This window comes from Chiloscyllium plagiosum, unplaced genomic scaffold (genome assembly GCF_037043375.1).
Source record: "Chiloscyllium plagiosum isolate Xiang-an unplaced genomic scaffold, Cpla_swu_hap1 HiC_scaffold_19, whole genome shotgun sequence".
In the NCBI taxonomy this organism is placed as follows: Eukaryota; Metazoa; Chordata; class Chondrichthyes; order Orectolobiformes; family Hemiscylliidae; genus Chiloscyllium; species Chiloscyllium plagiosum.
The window spans coordinates 54,523,505-54,548,230 of NW_028270157.1; the positions used below are offsets into that span (position 1 = coordinate 54,523,505).

Sequence of the window (24,726 nt, forward strand, 5' to 3'; positions counted from 1 at the left end):
AAGGCAAGGTGTTCCTCAGCAGCCACAACTACCTACATGTGCAGTCCCTCTGGTTTTTGGCGAGCTCAAAGCCAGGCCTGCATTCACAGGCTACCCCACCCTTCGGCGCCTCTCGGCAGATGTGTGCACATCCATGATCTTTGTTCATACAGTTCATGCCCTCTGTAAAGAAAGCACAATAGAGGAAGAGAGAGAAAAAACACAATTAGATTACAAATTCAACATATGCAAAGATTTCCTCACTCTAATCGTCAGTTATTCCTCTTGATCAGTGGTTCTTGAATGATTTTGTCTGTGGGTCACATAGACAGACCAGAATGCCCCACTGTCCCCCCATCCGTCTTTCTCCACCTATGTTTACTTGCCACAGGGGGGAGAAATGAAACGAAACTAATTGGAAGAATGGTGCGCCAATGTGGTGATTTCTGGTTCTAAGCTGGAGAGATTCAGCCTCCATGATCAGTCAATTCCTCCTCTTTGTTTTCAGCCCACTTAGCTCACACTAATGACTACCTATGCCTCATACGGTCTGGTTGTCATTCAAGGGTAAGACTGAGTGTTCGGCTTGGTTGGCTCATACAGCCTTGGCTCTGGTGTTGCGTACCAGTGATTTTCAATCTGGACTGCCCTGGGGGATACTTGTGATCTCTCAGAGGTGCATAGACCAAGCTTTGAGAACCGCAGCTCTTGCTAAAGTTTTTTACTGATACTTAGTGAACAAGTCAAGTTGCACTATAATAACTTACAGCTGGTGAGTGATAGTGGGTACAACCATAATTATTCAGTAAGCAAATTGTAAACCATACATTGCCCTTTACTTTTTTTTCCCGAACATTGCTATGCTCACAACTCTTTTGCCAAGGTGGGAATATAATTTGATTCATGACACTTGATAATGCTCCCTGGAGCACTTATTTGAAGATACAGGGAAAACACACCTCAATGTCCATATTTGTTTCTGCAATGCTCCCTACAATGATTCTATCTGCATCCTCCTGTCTGAGAGCTCAGATTGCTGTTCAATGTTGTGAATAATTGAATTTTCACCCCATGCACAGTGATTCCCTTAATCAACAGATCCAACATCTATTTATGTCATCTCTGTAAGAACTCAAATGCAGCTATTCCTTTCTGTATCATTTTTTATGGACTGGTTAAATCATTCCCGTGAAATGCGTGTTCTATTTTCACTAACAAAAGCAACAGGAAAATGGGTGTAAGAGAAGGACAGATGTATAGCTGAGCAAGTCACCACAATCCTGAATTTAATTTTTAAAACTGTCCATGAGTATTCAAGCTTAAAAAAAAATGTAAAACTTGCATTTGTATAGTGCTATTCAAGATTACTTTGACATATAAAGTGGCCAACAGCCAATTAAGTACTTTTTGTGGGGTCATCACTAAATGTCTTCAGAGAAACCAAATTCAAAATTGAAATCATATCAAAGGAGAAGATAGTCTCAGCAATAGTGAGTGAGTAGCATTGACTGTTGTAAAAGCCATGTGTTTCACTAACGTCCTTTTGGAGAGGAATCCTGCCATCTTTATCCCACCTGGACAACATGTGACACCAGATTCATAACAATGTAGTGCCCCTTTAAATAGTCTTCTAAAATGACATAGTAAGCAGATCAATTCAAGACTATAAAGCAACAAATATTGGCTTTGCCAATGACAGCTGCATCCATGAAAGAACAGATTTTAAAAACTATTGCAAAGGCAGCACCAATTCACCTACAGCAGCTTTCACAAACAGCAATGGATATAATCAGATGTTGTGTGCATGATTGGCAGTTAAATATTGGTCAGGTATCACTTGAGTACTTCTCCGATGTTAGGTGAACGAGGAAGAAATGGAAAAGGAAAATCAGAGGTGATCAGTAGCAATCAAGCATGGAGATTCCTCTCTGAACCTGCAGGAGTGTTATGATGGATACCTGGAGTCATTTCTAATCACTGTTTGGTGGACTGGAGTTTACCTTTGAAAATTCTGCAAATTTATTCTGGGAAATTTTAGCGTCAACCAAATATTAGTGATAAACCTTTTCTCTGCATTTCTTTTCATTTGTCATTTTAAAAATATACATTTGTGAGCAGATTTCATAGAGCTGTTACCATTAAAAATGTGCAAGTGTCACACACACCAATAGATGAGGCAATGGCCGAGTGGTATTACCACTCAACTAGCAATCTAGAGAGCACAGTAATGTTCGGGGCATCTGGGTTCAAATCCCATCATGGTGGAAGTTGAATTAAATTTGGTGTGGCACAGTGGCTCAGTGGATAGCACTGTAGCCTCACAGCGCCAGGGACCCGGGTTTGATTCCCACCTCGGGCAACTGTCTGTGTGGAGTTTGCACGTTCTCCCCGTGTCTGCGTGGGTTTCCTCTGGGTGCTCCAGTTTCCTCCCACAGTCCAAAGATGTGCAGGTCAAGTGAATTGGCCATGTTAAATTGTCCATAGTGTTAGGTGGATTTGTCATGGGTAAATGTAGGGGAATGAGTGGGTTGCTCTTTGGAGGGTTGGCATGGACTTGTTGGGCCAAAGGGCCTGTTTCTACATTGTAAGGAATCTAAACCAACGGTGCAGATAATGCAGTCAGCAACTAAAGCTACTTGCAATGACCTAGTGATCTAGACATGAATTACATCTCTAACGTCAATGTGAATCTGGCACCAGGTCGAGGAGATCTCCAGACATCTAGCAACAGCGATGCCATCAAACAGGGTAAACCAAATTCTCATCGACAACAAAACAGGTACAGAATTATTTCGCTTCTTATAAATTTTAGACAATGAAGCAAAAGTTTCAGATATACATATCGAAAGCTGAAATAGCAAAATCTAACTGGTTATTTTTTAAAGAAAGGTTATAGAATTACCATAGTGAAGAAACTTAGCAGTTCACAAACTCAAAATTATATTTCTTGGGCTACAGACATTATTAAAATTAAGATTTAGTACACCATTAAAGTTGGACTCCATTAACAAAACATAACCATTTCCAATGACTTCCAACAGTAATATCACAACGTGAGAGAGAAGCTTTGTTTTGTCAGTTCAGTGAATTCTAAGTATTCCAGCCTGAAGGGACATCAGCAAGGCAGCCTGTGGAGAAGCAGAAAATCATTAACAGCAAACTTTGGATTTCCATGGTTAACTGTGCACGTATGAAAACCAGGGGGTTGCTGTCAGTTTTATGGGGTAATGATGGCAAATTGAGTTTCACTGTCATTATAGCCATTCAATAAGAACCAACGTTTCTTCCTGATTGATTAATAAAATCTCCTGTCTTCCTTATTATGTCACACAATATTACATTCACTTTCAAACCAAAATCAACCAAAGCTTCTGTCAAGCAGCAACACACTAAAGGCAGTACACAGTCACTTAGTAACAAAACATGTTCTGCTGTAATACCAATGCAGCTCTTGAAAGTGAAACCTTTTGCAATCTCAAAATAAACTTTACTTTGAAGATCAAATGAATATGTCGCAACAATCAATCATGTATTTTTTATTCATTTGTGGGATGTGGGCATTGCTGGCTGGCCAGCATTTATTGCCTGTGTTCTCTTCAACTCTAGAAGAATGGTAGTTCGGTTGATGAAGGACCAATGTCTTTGATTCACTTTGAGTGTCTAAGGTCAGTAGATCTTTTCAAATTTCTTACTTGCCCTTTACTTGACTGTGTTGGTTCCCAGATCAGCAACAGTTCCAATTTAGAATCAACTTAGTTACATTTAATAGCATCTTAATAATTCAAAATCCTTTCAGGACTTTACTCCTCTCTACCCCTAACTTCTGAACATTCTAAAACTCTTCAAGATCTCTGGACAAGATGGCGGAGTTGGTGGAATGCAATCTCCATCCATATGCAGCTTAACTATGTCTTCAGTCTGTCACGACTATGCTGTGGATTTCTCTCAGAAGATGTGCCTGCCCCTCCACCTTAGTCTCCTTCGTTCATCGTCCTGGCTAGCTTTTCGAACAATGCTAACAGCCATAAATTGGCCATCCATGAGGCACTATCTTCAACCCCACAGCCTGTAATCTCATGATCTGGCATATGAAAGAAATAATAATATAGAAAAGAACAAAAACTGAGTTATGTAGTTGGAAGGGAGAAAATATTGAAGTCAGAAAGCAAAAGGGATTGTTGGTTAGAAAAACCCTTGCTCAGATTCCAGAGTTCATCCATTTAAAAGGCTTGGAGAAGGGATTCTCAGAATGTTATGTTAATCGAACCTTCCTGATTGGAGTAAGGAAATGGTGTGCAAACATGTGCCTTGTCAGTGGCAACTACATTTGAGGGCCTTGAATGGAATCCACCTGCTGGGGCATGCAACTCAGCGGTCAAAATGATTGGATGGGAAGTGAGAAATCCTACAAAACATCAGTCAAGTTGGAACAGTTGGATCACTCATGATCTCAGCTTAGTGTTGGAAGTGATGAGTGTGGTGCAATGCAACTACAGATTCACAGCTTTGTTATTATCTATTTAAAATGAAATTTACCTCTTTCTTTGAAATATCATGATGCAGAGGTTCTGGTGTTGGACTGGAATGGACAAAGTTAAAACTCACACAGCACCAGGTTATAATCCAACACTATTTGGAAGCACTAGCTTTCGGAGTGCTGCTCTTTCATCAGGTTTGTACTTCCAAATAAACCTGTTGAATCATAACCTGGTGTCTGATTTTTAACTTTGAAATATCATGTTAATTCATGTTTGAATTATGTTGATTTAGTTGGTTGTGACAGCAACAGTCTCAAAGTGAAATCTTGTCTGACAATTTTCTTTCCATTGTTTTTGCGGAGACTAATTTCTCTTTTAAAACAAAAAGACATCAGTCTCTAATGGGGTTTTAACATGCTGGATATACGAGATAATAGCTAAATTGAATTTCTCTTGCTTTCTGTGAACAGGGCATACCTCTGCATCTGTTCCACATTGGCAGCAGGGTGCAATTTTGTTGCAATATCAAAATTGCTGGTTAAGGATAGGGCTAGTCCTCGAGTGGAATTCTTCAGTACCATTGTTTGGGAGTATCATCTGACCCAATAGCCTTTGTGGTTTACATTAAATTCAGTCATTTCTTGATATCAAGCGATGTGAGTCAAACTGGCTGATACTCTTCATCTGTTAATCAGTGGACCTCTGGAAGTGTCTGAAATGGATCAATGATTTTGCATTTCTAACTGGAGATAGGTTAAATATTTTAAGCTTTGTCTTTTCACTGATATTCTGGGGTACTCTCTCATTGACGATGAAGATGTTTGCGGAATTCCCTCCTCTGGTTATCTGTTGATTTGTCACGATCATTTGTGATTATTCTATCAAAGATAATTCCATGGATAAACATACAAATAGCCTATGTGATAGCTTCACAAGGTTGGCACCTCATTTTTAGCTGTACTGGATGCTTTGTCTTGCCTACCATCCTGCATTACTCATTGACCTTGGGTTTGTCATCCAGCTTAATGGTAACGATAGTGCACATTTCACACAATTGAAAGGATAGCCTAGTATGGCAACAATATTTAACCTCTGCCTTTGCTTTTATGTATTCAATCAGAACATCTATTGACATAACAGTTCTGATATCTGTTTACTTATGAATTTTATAAGATCCTAATCTGCACTTCACCTGTGTATTCAATTTAAAAGTGCTTGATTATTATTAAAAGACACCTTTGGTAAATTTTAGGGTATGTTATGGACTATTCAATTGCTTCTTACTGCCATAATAAAGATTGAGAGTTCTGCTCATAAAGTGGATTGTGGATAAGGCAACGTATTAAAGCGTGGAAGTGAATGGGAGAGGGTAAAGTTTTTGAGGAGGTTAAAGAATTATAGATCTGAAACATTAATCCTGTTTCTCCCTGCATGAGACACTTGTTAAATATTTCCAGCATTTTCATGTTTTTTTTGTTTGTTTTCTGGTTTCTACAGTATTTTACTTTTACTATAATCCTTAGTCATGAGTTTGAGGCAGGATAACTTGCATACACCTGCCTGTGTTTAAAGACATTTTAATTTGAGGAAATGTAAGACTGAAAATTCAGTATGACATTGATCATTTTACAAACTTGATGTTCATTGTTGAATTTATTAATCTCCTAAATGCTGCACAAAATACTGTTATGGACTTTTCCATTGGTCTATTGGAATCTGACAAGCAGGAGGCTGGACGAAGCAGGAGGCCAGTCAATGGAGATGTTGACGTTTCAGGTATAACCCTTCTTCAGGAATGGAGATCGGGTAGGTGGAGCTACAGATAAAGATTAGATTAGATTACTTACAATGTGGAAACAGACCCTTCGGCCCAACAAGTCCACACCGACCCGCCGAAGCACAACCCACCCAGATCCATTCCCCTACGTTTACCCCTTCACCTAACACTACGGGCAATTTAGCAGGCCAATTCACCTAACCGGCACATTTTTGGATTGTGGGAGGAAACCGGAGCACCCGGAGGAAACCCACGCAGACACAGGGAGAATGTGCAAACTCCACACAGAGAGTCGCCTGAGGAGGGAACTGAACCCAGGTCTCTGGCACTGTGAGGCAGCAGTGCTCACCACTGTGCCACTGTGCGGGGCAGGAGTGGGGGGGGGAGAAGGATATGATCTAGTTGGTCGAATAAATCCAGATGGTAGCTGGAAGGAGGTGTCAGTCAGAGGGACGGAAGGGAGGAGGCAGGGCTGGGGAGTTGGGGGATGGGTGGGAAGGTTATTTGAAATTGGAGAACTCAATGTTGAGTCCTCCAGTCTGTCGGCTGCCCAGATGAAAGATAAGGTGTTGTTCCTCCAATGTGAGGTCCAATTTGCTGTGGCAATGGAGGAGACTGAGGATAGACATGTTGGAGAGGGAGTGGGAAGGGGAATTGAAATGAACAGTGACCAGGAGTCGGGCTGGCCCTTACAGGCCCAGCTGAGATGTTCAGAAACATCTGAGTTTACATTTGGTCTCTCTGATATAGAGAAGACCACATCGGGAGCAATGGATACAGTAAACTAGGTTGGTTGAACCTCTGTCTCACTTGGAAGGACTGTTTGGGGCCCTCGATGGAGTTGGATTGGGGGGAGGGGGGGGGGTGCTGGGTGGTTTTGCACCTTTTATGGTTGCAGGGGAAGATACTGGGGTATTTTGTCTCTGTTAGAGTTGGAGGCACACCACAATTTTACTCCTTATGCATGCTCCAGAAGCAGAGTGGTGTATCGTTGGTCCAAGATATTTAGCACATAGGGAGCATGAAATTGTCTGTTGAACTTGGTGCTGAGCTGGAGTAAAAGATATACTTTGTACTAATTCCATAGCTAGGAAAATGGAAGGTCTATATAACAATGAACATTTTGAATACGCCAAGTGAGGCTGAGACATTTGTGATTTTCCATTCCATAAAATGTCCGGCCATTTCTTTATTACTTCCTATTGCCACATCGACTAAAGACAAATCTGTATTACTTTGAATGCGCTTCGCAATAACAAAACTGAATGTCGAAAACTTTAATGCACATCTTGAGTTTATCACCATGAATGTTTCATTTGTTTAAACTTGCAGCTTCACTTTTTCTTTTGTTTGTTTTTACCTTCTCACTCGAGCATAGTTCCTTCACTTTCTTTCCTCCGCTATCCAAGAAATTATGTGTCTACTTTCTTTATTGTCCAACCCTTGCCCTCTTTCTTGGGTGTCAGGGTCACCCATCAATCCTTCACTCATCCTCTCCGTCTCATTCATTCACACGCATCTACATTTATATACTTCTTATTATCTCTACGTCCTCGTTTCCTTACCTTCACTCCCATTCTCCCTCCCCGGTGCTGTTTAACTTTTTCGTTTGATTCAATTTAACTGGTTAAGTAGTCTGGAATGAAAAGCTAACAGCCTGTTATCCATTCATCAGTTTCTGAAGACAGATATTTCCCCATCAAAGCAATTTGAAACTGCAAGCAAATAGCGTCTAACAGAGCAGAACAGACTCCATTGTGTGTGACAGGCAGAAAGTAAATCTGCCAAATCAGCTTAATGTGTGATTGACCCCAGGATGCAGCTCATGTACCATGCTAACTAGTATTTATGGACATAAGCAAATTAGTTAAAATCAAAAAGTGTTAAGCAAAACAAAAAGGAGAAATGTACAGAGGAATTCCTTGAGCTCCATACCACAGTTTCATAATACCTGGTGACCTGATTAACATTTTGCAGTTGTTTCCCTTTGTAACGCTTGGCTCCTCAGGGTTAAAATTAGATTAATGTCCAAATAAGTGTTTTTGTTCGTTCAAAAATAATTAATTGAAGACTAAACCACAGTATACAGTCATGCCTTCATTTCTCCCCACAGGTATTGTTGCTTTATATGACAGATGGTGGTCTTTAATAGTATTTGTATAATGAAGTAAGATGTTTACAAAAACGCTATTCAAAATGTTCAGGATTGTGAAAAATTACTTTAAGTAGACTGTTTGAAGGTTGAAAAAAATTCTTAACTTAATGGTGTTTAGCTTACACATACAGAGAGACACAGAATTCTGGTATAACATTAGACAGGATGCTGCTGGTCTGAATGACAGTCAGCACGACTGCATCTGTCATCCAGTGCTAAAGAGGGGTTTTGTCTGGATGACATAAAATAGATGAGTGTCAAAAAAGTACAACTTCATTCAGTCAGCATATGTAGCAAAGATTAGAAATCTCCCAAAACTCTACAGGAGACACTGTTCACTATTTGGAGGGTAGTCCTCCTGCTCTACCCCTCCCCCAATCCTTAGCCTACAGAAACTATAGTTCAAGATTAGCGCGGCTAAAATCCTTGCAGCAAATCTGTTTAAGCCTCAACAAAGAGTAGAAGCTTCACTGAAGTTTTGAATGTATTTTGTTCCACATTTTACTTTTAAACCTGTTCCTCATCTGTTAGAACTGCATCAAAAGACGGCTCAGAAAGAGAGAGATGGGTATCTTTGATTTCAAGATTCTTTGGCCATTCTGAAATAGCTGCGCTTTACCAGCAACACATTTTCATTCTGAAATAGGTCAGTTACTTAAATGAGTAGCTTTTGTAGCCATCCTTGAAATATATGCATTTTTTTTAAACAAAGATCAGTAAAGATGACAGAAATTTAGATAGCATGCTTAATATAAGAGCTTTAAATATTTATTTTATATACCAAGCATCGATCATTAAAAACAGAACTGCCATCATTGCTCAACATGCACAGATATAGCTTATTTTGCTATTTGAAGAAGATTATTTTCTAATCATTTCATAACCACGTACAACCATAGAAGCACTATATCATACATCATGAGGCCATTCAGCCCATTGTGTCTGTTAACTCGTTGTTAGAATAATTCACAAGGAAACTCAATTATTTGCTTTCTTCCCTTTACTCAATAACTTTGTCTACTTCAGCTGTTTATCCAAACTTCTCTTACAACATACAGTTGCCTGTGCCTCAACCATGTGGTGAAAAGATTTGTTACAACTTTACACAAAGAAAATTTCTCACTCTCTCTCTCCTGTCTTTCACTCAATCTTAAATTGATGAAGTTAAAAGTCACACAACACCAGGTTATAGTCCAACAGGTTTAATTGGAAGCACACTAGCTTTTGGAGCGCTGCTCCTTCATCGGGTGGTTCCATAACCTGGTGTTCTGTGATTTTTAACTTTGTACACCCAGTCCAACACCAGCATCTCCAAATCTTAAATTGATGATTATTACTTAATTTATTGTCAAGTGTATCTTGTTACAAATATTGCTCATTCCAATTTTTACAAAGGAAAATCACTTTCCTTTGTCCTGCATTCAAAGTCCAGTTTTAATCGACTCTATTAAATATCATACAAACACATGAAAATGGTCCCCAGAAGTAGTCCAATGTCTCGACCTGGCCTGTCCCAGGCAATTGTCTGCTGTGTGTATTACAAACCACACACACTCCATGCAACTCATATAATCTTCTAGGAAAAGCAAAATCCGGGCCAAATGGAGGAGCAGAACCTGGAAAATTCCTCTCCGAATACAGGTCACAAAATCTAGTCTGGGGATCATGTAGGACTTGATCTACATTACAGAATAGATATCTCTCACATCAGGCAGTCTCTGAACATTATCTCTGCTCTTGTGCAAAAAAATCGAATCATGGTTTGCCTAATGTTGCTTTTGTTACTGGGACCTATAGCTGTTCTACTGCTGATATCTTCAAAAATAATAGCTTTGTCAATGAAATTTACATAATTGTGCCACATCTGCCAAATCATGAAAGTAAATATCCCTTAAAAATAGAGATAGGAAACAGGGTCATAGGAATTAACCAACTTATAGTTACTGAAAACGTTCATTCATTTTCTGTTCCTCTTTATTTGGGAACAGCGGTGTGGTTGTGGAAGATATGTTTTCATTTGAGTTTGCATCACAATCAAACACATAACAATCCCACAGATGAGTTTTAATGTCTGCGAACAACCCAGCTCACTTTGCCTTTAGTTAAGCTTTAGAAAATGACATAAAAGTCTTTCGCCTCCCCACCCCCATCCCTCAACTTTCTTTACTCTTACTTCACACATAGGTAGAGTGGGATGAAATAGCATTTTTTGCCCAATTAATTCTGTTCCTAATTGCTTGACTGATTTGTCCATCCCACCAAATACAAGGAAATGGGAACACAATCCCCACCTCTACCACTGAGTTAACATAAACCTTATAAGTTGACACTGACCTTTAAGGCTTGTATGACGAATGCTATTTTCTGGGTTTCCTGCCCACTGTCCCAATGGCTTTGGTAACTTATACCTTACTTCCCAATGTTATAACAAATACCAGATAAGCTTCTGTAATAGATTACAGATTAAAAGAGCAAAACTCTCTCAAATAACATCTTAAAACCCATTTTTGGCACCAAATATGTATTTTTTTATGGAAAGTGCATTATACTGAATTTGTTAAAAAATTGTTTAGGGGATGTAGGCATTGCTGGTTAGGCCAGCATTTACAGATCATCCTAATTACCCTATAGAAGGGGGTGGTGGTGAGCTACCTCCTTGAACTGCTGCAGTCCTTATTATGCTGGTACACCCATAATGCTGTAAGGGAGGGAGTTCCAAGATTTTAACCCAACTACAGTGAAAGAATATTGACCAAAATGTTGATTGACTTGGAGGGGACCCCACAGGCAGTGAGGCCCCATGTATTTGCTGCCCTTCTCCTTCTAGGTGGTACAGGAGATGTATTTGGAAGGTGCTGTCTAAAAGAGCCTTATTAAGTTGCTGCAGTTTATCATGTAAATAGTTCGTACCGCTGTGACTGAGCATGGTGTTTCAAGGTCTGATTGTTGAAGATGTTCAAAAGGGTGCCAAGTAGGCCGCTTCACTTTATCCTGGATGGTGTCAAGCTTCTGGATCGCACTCATCCAGGCAAGCGGGGGGTAGTCCATCACACTCCTGACTTGCAACTTGTATACAGGAGGCAAGCTTTTAAAGAATCAGGATATTAGTGAGCTAGATAGGTTTTTACAGAGAGTGGCAATGGCCGAATGGTGATGAGGCAGCTTTTATTCCAGTTTTTTTTTTCTTATTGAATACAAATTTCACTATTTGCCATAGTGAGCTTTGAACCCCTATTTCCAGAATTTTTTTCTGGGGATCTGGATTATTAGTCCAGGGACATTACCATTATTCCACCCCTTGCCCTTTAGAGTTCCATTCTTTAATCCAAATTCTAAGGGTGAAGAAAAGGTAACAAGAGGTTTGCATTTCAAAGCATCTTTTAGAATCTCAGGACATGCTTCACAGCCAATGAGTTAAATTTACTACTGTAATGTCAGAACAATACTTTGCCCTGCGAGCTCTGAGGAAATAACAGCGTTACAGTTAATTAAGTTGTTTAGCAGTGACAATTGAGGCATAAATATTGTCCAGGTCATAGCATCTGTTCTTCAGAATGGCACGACGAACCTAAGGAACAGATGGAATTTTGGCTTGTGTCTCATACTAAAGGCTCTCTCAGAGCTTTGTTGGAGTGAGTGGGCATAACCTAGATTCTTGTGTTCAAGACAAGGCATGGAATTGAATCCCATAAGTTTAAGATTCAGAAAAGACAATGTTAGCACATGAGAAGCTGCTGATATGTCATGTCACTTCTACCAATGGGTAGTGCTCTTGAAGCATTTGTTTTAAAGGCTGGGCTCTAGAGACTTGCACCCTATCTCCCGCAGTGTCCACATCACTGTTCAGGAGGGAGCTGCTTCCTATTTACTCCCCCTTCCTATTTGCTCTTGGTCACCTCAGTTCTGTGCATCATGCCCTGAGCCACTCTCAGACTGACTATCTGAATCTGCTGCAAGTTTTGGGTCTGTCTTGGATTAAAGAATGGAACTCTAAAGGGCAAGGGGTGGAATAATGGTAATGTCCCTGGACTAATAATCCAGATCCCCAGAAAAAAATTCTGGAAATAGGGGTTCAAAGCTCACTATGGCAAATAGTGAAATTTGTATTCAATAAGAAAAAAAACTGGAATAAAAGCTGCCTCATCACCATTCGGCCATTGCCACTCTCTGTAAAAACCTATCTAGCTCACTAATACATTTAGGGGTAGGAAACCTGGCATCCATATCTGGTCTGCCCTGTGAGAGACTCCAGACCCATAGCAATATGCTGGCTCTTATCAGGCCTTTGGGAACTTAGGACTGGGCAACAAATGCTTTCCTAGCCAGTGCCAACCACATCCTAACAAAGAACAAAAAAATCGCGCAGGAATTAATATTGGAAGAATTTCAATGTCGGTAGACTACAGTAACCAAGCAGAATCTGTAAAGACATTTGCAGGGTGATAGAAGCTTCCTCAACAATTCTGAACTCTAATATCTTCCACAAAAATAGTCCAGTGAATGGATGGATTATGGGTACAGAGCTGCTGGTATCATCCTAGGTGCTGGATGTGATAAAAGCACATCCTGCTCAAGTAACACTGCAGCTTCTCTGCACTAACTCCTGAGGAGTTGTTCCAATAGCTGTCACACAAAGCAGTCAAGCAAACTAACCTACTCACAAACTGCATTATAACCTGCAGTCAATACCCCACATTGCTCTGTCAGGAACTGCAGGTAAATCCTATCCCACTGACAGGAAATAACCACCGTATTGGTAATACATGGTTGGGAGACAGAAGTCCTGAGAGCTTTTGACATTGATTCCAGACACCAAGTTTTACAGCATCAGGCTGAACATGACCAAAGAAATCTGTTAAAACCGGGTGAGGAAGGTCAAATCAGCTTGATTCTTTAAGCCCTCTTGGTCAGTCACAATAGATATTTCTTATTTCTTTTTAGGACTCATTTGTATCACACTCAAATAGAAAGGTAATTAATGTGATAATAATGCAAGAGAGGGAGCACAACAAAAATTCACCAAACTTGCTCCCAGCAGGACTGTCCTGTGAAGATAGATTGGGCAAAGTGAGCCTGGATCCTCTCATGTTTTCATGACCGAGGAGTGATTTCAAGTGTCACAAAATATTCATTTTCAGATGTTTCATCACCATACGAGGCAACATCTTCAGTGAGCCTCCGGATGAAGGTTCACTGAAGATGTTACCTAGTATGGTGATGAAACGTCGGAAAATGAACCTTCCAGCTCAGTGAGCAAACCTACATCCAGAACCTCAACCTGAGCTACAAATCTTCTCAAAACTCACTATCACAAAATACTTAGAGATGGTAGGTGCTTGTAAGATGCTTCCTTTGTTTGAGGACTCCAGATCTTTAGAAAAAGGAGATACCATAGTGGGAGAAAGAAAGTAAACAGGTTTAAACATGTCAACAAAAGAAATACTCAGTTAACCAGAAGTCAGGCAAACATTAATTGAGACCAGTCACTTAAAAAAATCCAGAAAAACCAACTATTTATAGAAAGAATGAAAAAGACGAACACACAACTCAAAACAAAAGCAGTCCACTTAATTGGTACCACATTCATCACCTTCAAAATTAACCTCCTCCACAACGATGAACAGAGTCAAGAGAGACCATAACTCTATCCATTATAAAACCAGAGGTGGGATGTCCAATGATGATTATGCAGTACTTAATCCAATTTGGAACTTATCAGATGAAACAACAGTCTATCCAAGTGCAACAAAACCCAGATAACAAATCAGGTTTCAGCTGATAAGTAGCAAATAGCTTATGCACCTCAAGTACCAGGCAATGTCCACCTCCAACTTCCTTAATGGCATTATGATTGGTGAATCCCCACCATCATCCTGATCTCTACACAGAGCAGAAAAATAACTGAACTAACCACATTACTATTGTGGTGTCAAACAAAGGTCAGAGGCTGGAAATTCTGTAGATCATGACTGAGTTTGTGATTTCCCAAAGCCTTTCCACCACAAGACACAATAAAGGAGTCTAATGGAGTACTCTCCATTTGCCTAGATGAATGAAGCTTCAACACTCAAGAATCTTGATAACATTCCAGACTGAGAGGTCCAATTAATTGGAACCCCATCCACTGCCTTCATAAGCATTCTCTCTTGTCACCACCACGGCAGCAGGGTGTACCACGTACAAAATGCAATGCAGCAATTTATCAAAGTTAACAGCATCTCAAAGACCTGCAACTCAACTAGCTAGAAGGACAAGGCCAGTAAGCTCATGGGAACACGAGAAAGTGCACAGTCCATCTAAGCACACACATTACTGACTTGAAAATACAGAGCCGTTCCCTCACTCTCACTTGATCTTGCATTTCCCTACATAGAGTCAGAGATGTACAGCATGCAAACAAACCCTTCGGTCCAACTCGTCCATGCCGACCAGATACCCAACCCAATCTAGTCCCACCTGCTAGCACACAGCCCATATCCTTCCTATTCATATACCTATCCAAATGTCTTTTAAATGTTGCAATTGTACCATCCTCCAGCACTTCCTCTGGCAGCTCATTCCATACATGTACCACCCTCTGTGTGAAAAAGTTGCCCCTTAGGTCTCTTTTATATCCTTCCCCTCTCACCCTAAACCTATGCCCTCTAGTTCTAGTCTCCCAACCCCAAATGTTTCAAAACCTGCTCAGCCATGTCATAGCCCTTCTTGCAACTGTGCAAGGATTTCCTTGGAATCCAAGGCTGAGTCATGTAGGGAGGGAGGGAAGGAGGATTGGCAAGAGCAGTTTGATTGTAGTGCAAAGGGCTAATAGCTGTTATGCTCGTGGCTAGAGATTACACAAATGAGGCTGGAGGATCTCAGATCACATGGTACTGCAAAATGAAGGAACAAGGTTCTAACGGAGCCCTGTCACTATAAATAAATAAATATTAAATGAATGTTCATTATTGTGCAATAGCATGGCGTCCTGCCAACATCGGTCAAAAACCACGAGAACAAGTTCATACAGTCAGAGGTCTAAAACACAGATAATGAACTTTTGGTCCATTGTGTCTGTTCTGGTGAAAAACAACAACAAACTATCCTAATCAGTTTTGATGATTATGCATCCCCTCTGGCGTAAATAAAGTTAGCACAAACTACACCACATGAAATAAACTAGCATGGGGACATACCGCATGAAGAAATCCCAATCTACTTTTCCCTCCTACACGGCACAACCCTGATTGCCAACTGAACACAACAGGAGATTGAGCTTGCACAAACTGTGGATACTTTAGGAATCATCATAACTTTCAGTGAAATGCATTGCATTATGTCCTACAATGACAAACAAAATTGTATTCAAAATATATTCATGAAAGTGGGCGGCACGGTGGCCCAGTGGTTAGCACTGCTGCCTCATAGCGCCTGAGACCCGGGTTCATTTCCCGCCTCAGGCGACTGACTGTCTGGAGTTTGCACGTTCTCCCCGTGTCTGCGTGGGTTTCCTCCGGGTGCTCCGGTTTCCTCCCACAGTCCAAAGATGTGCAGGTCAGGTGAATTGGCCATGCTAAATTGCCCCTAGTGTTAGTTAAGGGGTAAATTTAGGAGTATGGGTGGGTTGCGCTTTGGCGGGTCGGTGTGGACTTGTTGGGCCGAAGGGCCTGTGTCCACACTGTAATCTAATCTAATCTAATCTAAAACAAGTTACACATTTAAGATGAACACTACTAGTAATTCTTGAACAAGTACAGATAGATTTTTGGCTAAGTTATGGCACCTAAGCTGTTTTAAAGTGACAGAATATCAACCGTGGAAATCCAGACACCAAAAGTCTGATGTAATAAACATAAAAGATTATCACCTTCTCTTGTGCTTTGAAATTAGCTTTGTTAGCTCAAACATATGTGGCTCAGTTTTGATACAAGTAGTCATTCTGACCAAAGCATCTTACATCAAAGTATCATTATATGTTATACAGATGCAGAAATTTCCAATTCCAAGAAGCTCAATATAACATTCATTTGCAGTTGTCGAAGTAAAGATTTCCAACAAAAAAAAGACAAAAGAGATGTCAAAGATACTTGACTAGTTTTTAAAGGCTAACACCAATTGAAATTCAACATTTAGCTTCTTTCCTATTGTTATAGTGCAATTAATGTGTTGGATTCTAAGTTTAATTATTTTATAAAAGCACCCATGACTCTCCAAACTGTACGGTGACTGTGCACAGTTACCAAAATTCTGTTTATCAAAGAGACAGACAAACCTGATGAAGAACTTTTGTCTGAAATGTTGATTTTCCTGCTCCTCGGATGCTGCCTGACCTGCTGTGCTTTTCCAGCACCACTCTAACCTATACAGTAGACTACCTTATAATGGAGGACTTCAATTATCCTAATCTAGACTAGGGTAATTTAAAAGATAGAGAGGAGAGGGTTTCTGAAGTTTGTTTAAAACAACTTTATTTGGTCAGTACATTTCCAGCCCAATGGAGAAAACATTGTTGGATCTGGTCCTAGTGAACGTGATGGATTAACTTGATGGATTAATGTGATGGATCAAGTGCCAATGAGGGTACATCTCGGAAACAGTGATTATGTTCTTAGGGTTTAGGTTAGCCATGGAAAAGAACAAGCAGCAATCTAGAGCATAAAAATACTTGCCACAAGGAAGACTAATTTCAGCAGGGCAAGAAGAGATCTGTCCTATGTAAATAGGGATATGCAGACAAAATTGCAATTTGAACAATTAGCTTTCTTTAAACAGGAGATTGTTTAGGCACACTGAGGAGAAAGGCAAGACAACAAAATCCAGAACTTCTAGTTGATGAAAAAGTTCAGAGTAACTGGAAGTTGGAAGAGGGAACACATGAGAGATGTTAAGTTGATAACGTGAGAGAAACAGGCTTAAAATACCAAGTTAAGAAGGGAATTGATAAAGTAAATGAGAGAGGAAAAGAGATATTATGAATAAAGACAGACACATAAAAGGGAATCCAAAAGTCTTCTACAGACATACAAATAAGGAAAGGCAATAAGAGGAAAAATGAAGCTGATTATGGACCAATATGAGGATTTATGCATTAAGGCAGAAGATGTAATTGAAATCTGAAATTAATACTTCGATTTGCCTTTACCAAAGAAGATGCTGCCAAAATCAAAGTGAAACAAAAAGACAGCTGAGATATTGCATGGGTTAAAAAGTTTAAAAAGACCAAGTATCTGAAAAGCTGCTGTGTTTGAACTTGCTAAGTCACCAGGATTAGATGGGACATACCAAAAGAAACTTAAAGAATGGGTGGAAATTTCACAGAGACAAGACTAGAGAAACTCAGCATCTGTGGCAAGAGAAACTGAATTAACATTGAGTCAAGTCTAAATTTTTTCCCGTTCTGAAGAGGAGACTTACTTGAAATCAAAACATTAACTCGATTTCCCTCTACACAGAAGCCTGCCAGACATGCTGAGTTTCTCTAGTTCTTTATGTTTGTTACAGATTTCCAGTATCTGCAGTATTTTGCTTTTATCTGAGTGGAGATTACAAAGGTACTGGCCATAATCATCTAATTCTTCTTAAATATGGAGGTTGTACCTGAGAACTGAAAGATAGCAAACGCTATACTCTTGTGCAAAAATGGATGTAGGGATTAGTCTCACAGCTACCAGGCAGTTTAACTTTTACAGTAGGCGTTCAGAATTGGGAACTCAAGACAAAATTAGCAGTAACTTGGAGAAAAGTGGCATAATTGAAGAAAGCCAGCCTAGATCAAGTTAAGACAAATCTTATATTTAAGTAGTAGCTCTGAAGATGAATCTTATTACTAGACCTACTCAGTTTTTCCAGCACTTCATTTTTAATCTCGTGTTAAACTAATATGGTTAAGCTTTATGATGAAGGAAGAAAGCAGGATGATCAGGGTTTGTGATTGATGTGGATTTTATGGAATTCCAAAAGGTTTTTTGAGGTTTCACATAGTTGAAGTCCATGGAATAAAAGGGAAAGTTGCAAGACAGATTGGAGTTGGCTTAGTGACAGTACTGGCATTAGTTCTTTGTCATCTACATAAATGACCCAAACTTTGGACAAGAGGGGGCATCTACAAAATTTGTGGATTACCCAAAAGTTAAACGTATTCTGAATTGAGGAGGATAACTCCAGACCAAATGGGGCTCATAGTGGAATGGCTGGATAAGTAACAGATTCAACTTAATGTAGAATAGCATGATGTGAAACTCTTGAATGGGAAGAATGAGGGAATAGGAATAAAAATAAAAGCAGTATTCTTTTAAGGCGGTGCAGGAACAGAGACTCCAGGGACGCGTGCTCAAATTTATAAGTTAACAGGGTAGTTTGAGAAAGCATTTAAAAAGACAAGCAATACTAAAGCAAGGAAGTTGTGATGAAACTTAAACTTTTTAAACATTTTTTCTTTATTATATTATTGTGGAAGGACTTATTCTGAACTTTTATTCCTTCATTAGGAATAGGCAACTACCAGATGAAGGAGCAGCGCTCTGAAAGCTAGTGCTTCCAAAAAACCTGTTGGACTATAACCTGGTGTTGTGTGATTTTTAACTTTGTTGAGAATTGGCATGGACAGAGTCGGCCGAAGGGACTTGTCCTGTACTGTATTGAACAAGATGATGACAACCTAAAGCAGCAAGTGAGAGAAGGATCTAGAGACAGTGACCAGCATCTAAGAATGAGACAGAGGAGGACCATGCACTGTTGAAACATTGCCAGAGAGAACAGGCGCAGCAGCTTCATAAGTGAGAGCAAGCAGGTCAGAAACTTCATAAAGAGTAGGATAGGTCCATGTGAGAAAGGCAATGTACAAGAGAATAAAAACTATTGGCAGAGAACTCCTTTAACACGTTTCTTGCCTTTTGTTATGAAATAAATTTTGGGGAGTTCAAGGTTATGACGCGGTTCATAAAAGTGATGAGATCTGGGGCAGAACAGCCATGATCTTATTGAATGGGGCAGAATAGCCTACTCCTGTTCCTATTATGTCTTATGTAATCAATGAAATTATCTTGACTCTTAATTAAATTGACTATTGCTATTGATTGGCTAACAGTAGATGGCAGCAACACAGCACAGAAAGTTTGCAAATTGATGACCACCAAGCAGCCCTATGCGATTTGACTGTCACCTTTGTCACTATTGACGTTGTGGAAATGTATATGATTTTGAATTCCCTAAATGTAGAACTCCCACCAGGACTAATGTTGGATTGCCCTATTGCAGAATTAATTGAAACATATCAACACAAACTCTGATCAGAATCAGAAACACCATTTCTGAGCCTGATCAGACTTAAAATAAAAACACATAATTACCTTTGCATTGACTCTGTCTTGAAATTTCCTGGACAGAGGCCTCCTGTCACAAAACAGTAGGGGACAATCCAGGAGACATCATTGTCAGCAGGGGAGAGAAGCAATGTAGAAAATGGTATACTAAACATCAGGGTATATTAATGAATCCTCAGGAATTGATTAACTCCATAGTTTAGTTTATTAAAAACTTGAAAACACGCAAGTTACAGTACAGCAAATCAATTGGCTGAATGCAGCTTGAAAATCCATCATAGATGGACAGGTAACTTTTCCTGAATAACTGTTGACCTGAAATGAGAAGGAGCCCTCCAAAATCTCTGGCTTCAAAAGGAACATTTCCAGAGGAATCCAGAAACAGAGAAATTACCAAGGAAATTTCAATTTCCTGCACAACTCCCCCGGAGTCAGCAGCATGGGATTTCCAATAGTCCCAATGTATCATTCCAAGCAGATATGACCATGTGGCCATTGGAAATTTGGGGCCATTAACATGGTTGATGCAAGTCTATCCACTCTCAAATCTGCATGCCTCTCAAGTGGTTTAAAAATACAAACTTATCAAAAATTCAGCCAGAAAGATTTTTTCTAAATTACGTTTTTCATCTCCTTTCCAGAGCCACATGAAGTGTCACCAATATATTTTCAGTCCTTTTTAAAATACTTAATGAATAGTTGACATAGTAATGCAAATTTGTCAGGTAGCATTATTATCCTTCTTCTGAATAAAGTTGCTTTATAAAATATATGGGCTATCTTCAGTGTCCAGAGGTGGTTATTTTGGAATTTCAAAGTCATATGCCCAGCACAATTAAATATCAAATGAGACTTCCATTTGCTTCAATTCACATCCTAAACTTCCAGTCTTGGCTGAAATGAGGACTGACTGATGGCAAATCAATTTATCTAAATGGGCAAATGAAACTATCATAGACGAATTCCAGAAATTATATTTCCAGCTGATCAATTAGAACAGAACAGACAATAACAAAAAGAAACAGCTCCCATATTTCAATTAAAAAGTTTGATCTCTTATGACAGGACTTGCAATAAGTCATAGCTTTTCTTCATAATAACGGAGGCATTATAACCACAAATCTTGAATTTTTGGCAGTGGTATGTTTGGAATTTTCACAGTTCTCAAAGAATCTAAGAGTGGAGGAACCTACTGCTTGGCTATTGTTACAATTGCTTATGTATTTGGCTGCGATTTAACTCCACTTTTAAACAGAAGCAGTGAGATCTGGTTATTGTCTGATTGAACGTCCAACTGTAATTGTAATCAGCTGGAAACCTATGTCAATATTAAATAGTTGGAGAAAGCATTTGTCTGGCACTTTAAAATATCTTGCTAATTAAAATTGTTTGTTTCTCACCATCTCTCCTGAAATTCAAGTCACTCCTTGATTCCCTCCTGTATAGTTTATTTCATTCTGTTTCAGTGCATGGTTTTCTTTCACTCACTTTATTACTACACTGCAGTCCTCTTTTGCTCCATCTCTCTCATTTCCCTCTCAGTTCCTCACTCATCTCAAGCATCAGGTCAGATTTCCAGATATGGATCAAATTTACATTGGAACTGCATGACATTTATACAATCTTTCCAGGTCAACTCATTACAATTATCCCCAGCTCCCAGTTAAGGTTTATACATACACAGCAGTAATGGAAGTAAAGGGAACAGAGCACCAGAAGGAACATCACATAAAAGCAAAGCTTCTGATTGCGTTTTTGGAGGTTCATTAAAAGCACCTCAACCCATTTCCCACCTTAGCTGAAGGTAGAAGCAAGGAACTATGTTAAAAATAAAAATTAAGGGCAATAAAGTCAAAATATGGGAGGGTATGCAGAACAATGGCAGAGCAGTCATTCATTTCTTTTTCTATTTGATGCTTTTTGACATGAAATAGATGCCATAAACGTTACGCTGTCCCTGTACATGCTAGCCTCATTCAGCCAGGTAGTTGAGTTGTCTTTCCCACAGAAGTGTTCTGCATCAGTCTCTGTTTATTCTAAATGTTTTAGAAAAGACACTGTCTAGTTGCTGCCAGCTATGGCTTCTGCAAATGATTGTGGCATCTCAGTGTGTGTGGTTGGTCAGAGTAGGCAAACTGTTAATCCCACAAGGCACTCGCTGATGTCAGGGAGTGTGTGATTAAACCAGAACCTAATCTTTACACACACCTAATAGGTTTTTCTTTAGAGAGATACACAATGCAAATATGAACCTCCTCACCCCATCTTCCTAAACCTGCAATTTCAGTCAATTTCTACTTGTACGTCATTTGCAACTCTTTGAATTTATAGGAACACAAATGAATACCCACCAATGGCATATGAGTAAATCAGTGGTGCTGAAAGCACGTAGCATCGTCCTATGAGGAGTATAGTGAACAACCTCAAGTTGATATGGATAGGCTGGTGGAATGGGCAGACAGGTGGCATTTGAAATGTAATGTAGACAAGTGGCAATGATACATTTTGCTTGGAAGAATGAGAAAAAGCAATACAAACTAAAAGGGCATAATTTTAAATGAGGTGCAGCAACAGAGTACACGTATACAAAACTTCAAAAGTGGCAGTGATTCAGACAGGGAGAGCCAACATTGAGTCATGGCTGCCATAAGCCCAAATGTATGATTGAAGGCAGGTAGGACAAAACATGGCAGACACAGCACCATCTGCAAACATGCAGAAGCAGTAAACCTTGTAATTTGATATTATTTCAATGTAATATTGGCTCTTTGCTCAACTTGAGAGAGAAGCAGCTGCCCTCAGCCACAGGTTTGCTTCTCTTCCTTTCTTGGCATGTGACTATCACTGGTAAGCCTAGTACTCATTGGCCCTAGTATCACTGAAAAACTCATTGGATATTGATACAATTGAATGATTACTAGCGCACTTCAGACGGCGGTTACAAAAATTGACTTGGACTAATGAGACAGTGAACCAATTAGGTATTTCTGACAGTCAAGCAAGTTTTCAATTTCAAATTAGGTTTGCCCCAACCCCATTTGAATTACTAGTCCAGTAACATAATCACCATATTGCATTCCAAAGCCATCCTACATAACTTTAGCTCCTTTTTGTACCTTTTTGTAAAGCATTTTTACCGGAAGAAAACATTTCCATTTATTTGACAGGGACTCAAGAGGACACCAAATTGACACCAAAACATTTCCATTTCTCATTTGAAAACTAGAGTTCATGGTTTACAGTCTGTAATTTAAATATGGACTTGCTGGGTCTCAGTAACACTGAGTCATTGGGGAGTAGAGCATTGCTGGAAAGGAATTTCCTTAAAACACCAGCAGAAGTTCTGCAGCACCCTCACGGATATTACTTATCACATTTCTTTTTAAAAGGCACAACAGCGCATGGTTACACGCCGATATAAGCATGCAGACTACAATGAGAATGGATAACTCTCTACAGATGCAACTAGAACAAAAGCCAAAATGCCCTGGAAAACTCAGTTATGGTTTCAAGTGGTAATTGTGTAGTAAGCAAGTCTCTGTATCTCTCAGCACCCTGAAGGACGTTGAGCAGTACATATGCTCATTAGCTTCCTCCTGGTTCAGCTCTTACAATAACATAAATATAGGAATCATTCAGGGAAATTTCATATTAATTCGATTAACTCCAGCATTTCACAACCTAAGAGTACTGCGACTGTGTTATAGTGCTGGTTACATACTTATACTACTGACAATTAAAACATGCCTGTGCTTTCATGTTTGGATAAGTAAAGGAAGGGTCACATCATTTTAAAACCAACCAATTCTTAAAACCAAACCAATGTTTGCATTTTCATGTTTTACAATATGATGTCACAGCTTTTTAACTGGCATCTTTCATGTTCTAGTCTCCTGAGGGCTTCTTCTGAGATGATTTGTAATGAGTCCTGTAAAGACAGCAAGACCCAATAGGCAGAATCCAAACAAACCCCAATCTTAACCTCAGCAAATGCTTTTAGTGAAGAATTTAACTTTCTTGTTGCTTGATTTGTTGGAAAGAAAAGGGATAGTTTACATATCCTCTGGACATAACAGGCCATTTTTGACTTCTTTTGGAAATCTCTCAATAGGGTGTCAGCAAAGGCAATGCAAAATAAAGCTTAACTTGGTCAAATTATTAAAATGTCAGGAATTATGAATGTGAAAAGGTGCATGTTATTTTCAATCACTGCAGGTAAAACAAACGGATCATGCCAATACAGTACTCTGCTTCTGATTTGGATAATCGGCAGCTAAAAAGGGAAAAAAACAAAATCAGTCTCAGGGAAGAGGAATTATTTATCAAATTTGGAAAAACTAATCAGCAACGACGATGGGTTCATGGAATTGCCTGAGAATGCATTGCCCTTCCCTCCTGTTGCATTGATGTCATGGATGGAGAAAACAGAAGTCAATTCTGAGCAAGTTGTTTAATTTCAATTTTAGAAATGAATGTAAAGTGATGACGGACAAGAATTTGTTTGGATGCCTGATCTAATTTAGGTTTCTTATGCTTTATTAGATGTAATTTTCCAACCCGTTGTCAAGGAATTCAGCTATAAGAAGCAGTTTTGTTGCCACTACTGGCTACTCCTGTCAAGAGTCCTGCAGTCATGGTATACCACGGTTGTTTGGATTGCATTATGCTTTCTCATTCACTGTAGCTTGTGTGCAACCACTCTGTAACATCCATCACCTAACTACACCTAAGTAGACCTGTCCTTCTGCTGCCCTTCACTTTGTTCGAGAAAAGATTTTGAACAAGCAACTCCTATTCTGTGCCTCCGCAAAGGCAAGCACAACAGCATCCTCTACCACATTGTTTTGCACCCTTTAATACAGTGCAGTTTTCTGAAAAACAGGGACTTGCTTTTGGATTCATCACCTCAACAAGGTACCAACATGTTTGTGGCATATAGACTACAATATCTATGAATAACTCTACTTTCAATGGATGCACTTGAAATAACTGCCAAAGTGGATCTGGAAAACTCAGTTTACGGTTTGAAATGGTAAT

At 39.5% G+C, this 24,726-nt stretch overlaps 1 protein-coding gene across 2 annotated transcripts in view; it reads right to left on the reverse strand.

Moving 5' to 3' along the window:
• scube1 (signal peptide, CUB domain, EGF-like 1) overlaps positions 1 to 24,726 on the reverse strand; it is a 282,891-nt gene that overhangs the window by 143,985 nt on the left and 114,180 nt on the right. For both annotated transcript variants that reach the window (XM_043709201.2, XM_043709200.2), the window contains exon 5: positions 37 to 162. In XM_043709201.2, the coding sequence (XP_043565136.1) occupies positions 37 to 162 (126 nt within the window). The remainder of the gene's footprint in view (positions 1 to 36; positions 163 to 24,726) is intronic.